This window comes from Kryptolebias marmoratus, linkage group LG10, assembly GCF_001649575.2.
Source record: "Kryptolebias marmoratus isolate JLee-2015 linkage group LG10, ASM164957v2, whole genome shotgun sequence".
Taxonomy (NCBI): Eukaryota; Metazoa; Chordata; class Actinopteri; order Cyprinodontiformes; family Rivulidae; genus Kryptolebias; species Kryptolebias marmoratus.
Genome location: NC_051439.1, coordinates 8963020 through 8968134, shown reverse-complemented (window position 1 = coordinate 8968134; position 5115 = coordinate 8963020). Strand labels below are relative to the sequence as shown.

The 5115-nt window shown below is 38.9% G+C and overlaps 1 protein-coding gene across 1 annotated transcript; it reads right to left on the bottom strand.

Annotated features, from left to right (window-relative positions):
- Positions 1-224: 224 nt before the first annotated feature.
- On the bottom strand, positions 225-4375 carry LOC108232803 (protein yippee-like 5). Its single transcript, XM_017410843.3, has 3 exons — positions 4209-4375; positions 2366-2543; positions 225-2243 (listed from the first exon to the last, which is right to left on the bottom strand). Exons 2-3 carry the CDS (start codon positions 2504-2506, stop codon positions 2019-2021), a joined length of 366 nt encoding a protein of 121 aa, XP_017266332.1. The 5' UTR covers positions 2507-2543; positions 4209-4375; the 3' UTR covers positions 225-2018.
- Between the last annotated feature and the right edge of the window lie 740 nt (positions 4376-5115).

Genomic DNA, 5115 nt, shown 5'->3' with positions numbered 1-5115 from the left:
AGGAGGGCAGAAATATATATATTTGTCTGTTTCTCGGTATTCTGCTGCCACCTACAGGTCCAGATTTTGACTTTAATCATGACTCGTGCTCCCTAACGCCATTGTTTTTTAAAAAATCTACAAAAACAAAGCACAAGTCTGATCCTAATGTAAATACACGAGTTTGTAGTAGACTGTCTTTAGTGTTCAACAGCTTCATAGTTGATAAAAACAAGAAAACAGACTCAGCAGGACTACATTTTTATTTAGAAATCACATCAGAGAAAAAGAAATTCCAACAGCGATTGAAGAAAGCGATTCCATTCAAATATTCAAATCAATAATAGAAGAAAAAAAAATTGTTCAAGATAAATGTATGTGTCAAACAGAACTCATATAATGAGAATCGAATAAAAACACTTAGCCTTTGAATAAAATGATAAAAATGAAAGATAAAATCACTATTCACTGCACTGACTTTGGAACACAAACAATATCTGAAAGTATTTTTTCTTTTTCTTTAAAAACACAAATAAATTGTAAAAAAAAAAAAAAAAAAAAAACATATCTTGGTGAAGGCTGGACCTTTTGGTAACACCTTACATGCATTCCCACTCTGACACGGCACGACGCTATGCCACAGTAAGGATTTCTCCTCAGTGTCATAAAAACTCCTTTTTTATTTTTTTTTTTTACTTTTTCATTATATAAAACAGCCTCTGGTTAATTCTAAGGACAAAGGCTTGACTTCTAAGATAAGTACCCCATTAAAGCTTGCCGGGCTTTGTGTTTTATGAAACAAGTCATCTGATGACAAAACACGCCTCGAGCTGGAGATTATATAAAGAGGGTGGGTCGCCATGATGGAAGTAATTCACCAATCGGAGACAGCATCTGCAAGTGAACTGGGTTTAAATGGAGAACACCGTTTACTGCAGATCAAATGTATCGTTTTTGGTGATTCCCCGCAAGCTGAAGGTACTTTAAAATATGACCCAGTCTCTTAATAATCCGGCCATTGAGACAGCAGAGAGTCTCCCTCACGTGCCAGACACATTGGCTGAAAGGAACATGCTTCTGAAAAGTGACACGCAGCTCTTCGCACGGCACATAAACAGACACAGAATCCATGGTAACAGCTGTGGATTGGTATAAATGCTTTCACTTACAGAACTGTCTACAGTATGGGAGATCACTATGGAGAGGAGCTGTATGGGGGAAATTAGGCCACTTTCTGTACATATGAAGAAGGTCATACCAGTCAACACCTATACATATGAGCAATATAAAGAAACACCTTAATCACCGTAAAGCACAACAACGAATACTTAAAAGGTGACATCATTCTGTGCGGTCTTTTGAATGCGAACAGAGATTTTAAACAGCAGTACATTCATTTAACTCTATAAGCGAAGAAAAGGTAACTGATACGAAACAAACGACTATCGTGGTGACTTCAATGCATTCATTGTGAGCCAGGGACACGTACACGGAGACAAAATTCACAACGCAGGACCACAAATACCACCAAAACAATATGGTGGCTCTTTTTACTTAGCAGAGAGTGTTGATTGATGTGCTCGTATCTGGACATAAATCATACTTTAAAATACCACTTCTACTTATCTAGATAAAAGAACAAAATTAGTTTTTTAAATGTGACTGAACTGCGCGATACCATCCAAGGACGAATTACCATGAAAGTGTGTAGTGTTCTTGTGCGGGTTTGGTGACGAATCGGTTAATGTGCTTAGACGCTTGAGAGAATGTGCGACTCCCTAATGATGTTCACAGCTGTGTCGGGGAGACTTCACAGTGACGCATAAATTAGGGGCTATTTTGGGGAAGGCTTATTCAGCGAGAATAGATCCAGCACGTTATTATTTTAATCATCGGTCTAAGGTCATGTGCTGGAAACGAGGAAGGAGGAGTGTGAGGGTTGGAGTGAAAACGTCACTGGCCACCGAGTCTGCAGGTGGTGATGCACAACGCAGAGGCAGAAGGGTCAGAGGAGAGGGACAGGAGCGCGTGTTCAACACTCATGAGTTGTCTGAGGGGACATGCTCTTCAAAGCCCTCGCTCTCCCTAACCAGCGCTCTCTCCAGGATGACACGTCCCTCTTTGTACCGCTGGCTATCCTCAGTAGCGAACTCATAGATCCAGCCCAACTTGCTGTTGCAGTTCTTGCAGCTGACATCCCTCACCATGTGCCTGCCGGTAAGCATCACTCTGTCCTGAACTTCGCTATACTGGAGGTTCACCACCTGTGGGGTTGAGACAGAACCGTGACACAATTTCAGGAGCGTCGAACGAGGAAACGCGGGCCCCGCGGGGTTTTGGGGAGCGCACGTCACAGCCGGTGCCTTCACGCTTCATTTCACTGTACCTTATTGAAGAGGAAGGCTCTGCCTGTGGCTCCCGTGAACCGTGTGGAGATGAGCTCCGAGCGATTAGTCAAAATGGTGTCGCAGTTGGCACAAGAGAAGAGGCGCGTTCCCCCAATGTGATCCAGGAAAATACGCCCCATCGTCTAATCGGTGGAGTTACAGGAGTATTACCACAACCTAAAAGGAGAAAAGGCTCACAAATTACTGTAGGAAAATTAAAGCTGTAACACTTTAAAAACTTAACTAACAAAATTACTTTTAAAGAAGAAAAACATTTGCAAACACGAAAAGGCTTTGCAATACTGGTTATGGTAGCTATTGCTGAATATGAGGCCAAAGTCAGCCGTTTAGTAAATCAATGAGAAAAGCTTCTCAGTCACAGAGAATAAAAGATTGACCAAAGGTAAAACAAAACACAAAGTTAGTGATTTCAGTTTCTTTGTTAATTTTTGCTTTTATGATATTTTCTAACTTAGTATTGGCGAGGATTGGATGATAAGGTCCGATGAGCAAAAGACAAATTTCAAAACAAATGTTTAACTTCATTTGAGACATTAATGCAAAGTCTTTTTAGTATTACTCATTTTGTCACCTTCACATAAAAACAATCGGATAATAACTGATATTATGCAGTCTGACCTATTGTGTTGTTCCTGTTCTCTCAAATTTGTTACTACTGTTTCACTAGTGTCGACCCTCGACTCGCACAACTAACATGCAGTGTTTTTTAAAAAAATAACCCGCAATAACTTGTATTTTCAGAAACGTAATATCATGGACTCTAATGTAATCAGTAGTTAATATTTTATGAGTTTTGTATCAGTAATTTATTCAGCCTGAATATTTTGCAGACAGAAACCCACAATTAGTGCAAGTCAAACAAATTCATTCCACTGGTTTCGCCTCTGCGTGTCCCCTAAAAACAGCTAATAATCGACGATTTCTGATGCTTTTATTTGTTCTTTTTTGTATATATTTGACCTTAGAGGTCAGCTGATATGAGCTTTGGGCAGCCGATGCTCGATACCCAACAATTTTGGTATTCCTTATTTTGACCAATATATTTAACATTGTTCATTTAACAAAATATAACAATAATTGCTTACATTAAACATAGTTAACAATCCTTAGAAGAACTTGTACACTTAATACAATTAAATACTATACAGAAGATCATTTTCACTTAAATTAAAAAAAGCTGTGGGCTACAGTAAGCTGTAGTAGCTGCTGCTGCATCTTCATTTCCCTCCTTGTTAATTCATTAGGAATATACAGGCATAATCAGTCGATCTACTGCTGCAAAAAAACTCATTTTTAAAATGATAAAAAGGGAAAATGAATGATGACAATAAGAAATAAGCATAAAATACTGTGATATTAAAAATACAATAAGGTTGACTTGTGAATTTTTGAATGACAAAACCTGAAGAAAATACTTTAAAACTATACAAGAAGACAAAACTCATAATTGCCATTTATAGTTACTATCAAGTCATTCATTGAACACCACCTAGAGGCGCTCTTGGTAACTCTCCTTCTCCTTTTTTCTACATAACAGAGCTTATCAATGACTTCATGTTCCTGACTGGCTCGTCATGACTAATGTTGACTACAGATGGCAGCTGGGAAAAACCACAATAAAGAGAACCAAAACTACAGCTCTTTTAAAACGAAGACCTGGCTGAAAATAAGGAACACGTTATCTGGTTTTGTGGTTTGGCACAAACTCAGTCAAAAGAAACAAACGTTAGGTTAGCCGTTCAGCTAACAGCAACAACAGGCTAAGGAAACACAAAAAAACCAAAACATACATTTCTGGCTAAGTCCAAACGAAGGTCCTACCTTTTCAAAGACAGTTTTATATCAAACCGAATGTGTTCGCCTTGCGGTGATGTCACCGATGTTTACAGCGTGTTTTAGACGCAAATGTGTTGTTTTTGCCGTCGTCGTCTTGGCTTTGTTTTCCTCTTTCAGCTGTTCCCTGACTGCGTCGCACTCCGAGCTACTATCAACATCCGGTGATGACGTAGGACCTCCTGCCACTGAGACAGTGTTGCCAGGTATACAATAATTCACGTATTTATACATTAGTTTATACTATGTACAATTAATAGGTTTTAAAGGGGGCAAAACGTACGATAGTTCTGAAAAAACGTAGTTTTTATAATAATCTTGACGCCCACATATCAGTCTGATTCAACTAACCAGACCAATGACATATATTTGAATATTAGAATATATGTGCGCAACCCCCTTATAGTATACAGTACGACAGTTTATCATTTCCTATCTGGCAACCCTACCTGTGAAGTGGCTGCTGCTTTAGTCCTCCGCGAGGCGTCAGCAAAGAGGAGCAACAGCGTAGCAATGGACATGAAGGTATTTTTTATTTCACAATAAAGGCGTCAGGGGCCTTTGGTCGTTCATCAAGATGCAAAATGTGATTTAAATGAACCCTAAAGAAACAGGAAACAGGACTCAAGAAAGTCAGAAACACAACAATGAACCCCAACAATGAGACAGAATGACCAGAATGGGACAAAATACAACTACAGCAATAGTGAAACATAAAATTAAATGAAACTGTGCCTGCCCAATTTGTATGTGAGTGCCATGTCTTGCTTCTTAGACAAGTGGGAACTAATAGTTTCAAAATGCATTCATAACTGCAAGAAAAGCACTGATTTATCAATTACAGCTGCAATCAGCAGATATCCTAGCTTTTATTGACAACAAAAACACTCATTTG

Bases quoted from the DNA above. Each gene is read 5' to 3' on its own strand.
- LOC108232803 (XM_017410843.3), bottom strand. From the start codon at position 2,506: ATGGGGCGTATTTTCCTGGATCACATTGGGGGAACGCGCCTCTTCTCT. The intron at 2,244-2,365 runs GTACAGTGAAAT...TCAACCCCACAG, and splicing joins GAGCCTTCCTCTTCAATAAG to GTGGTGAACCTCCAGTATAG.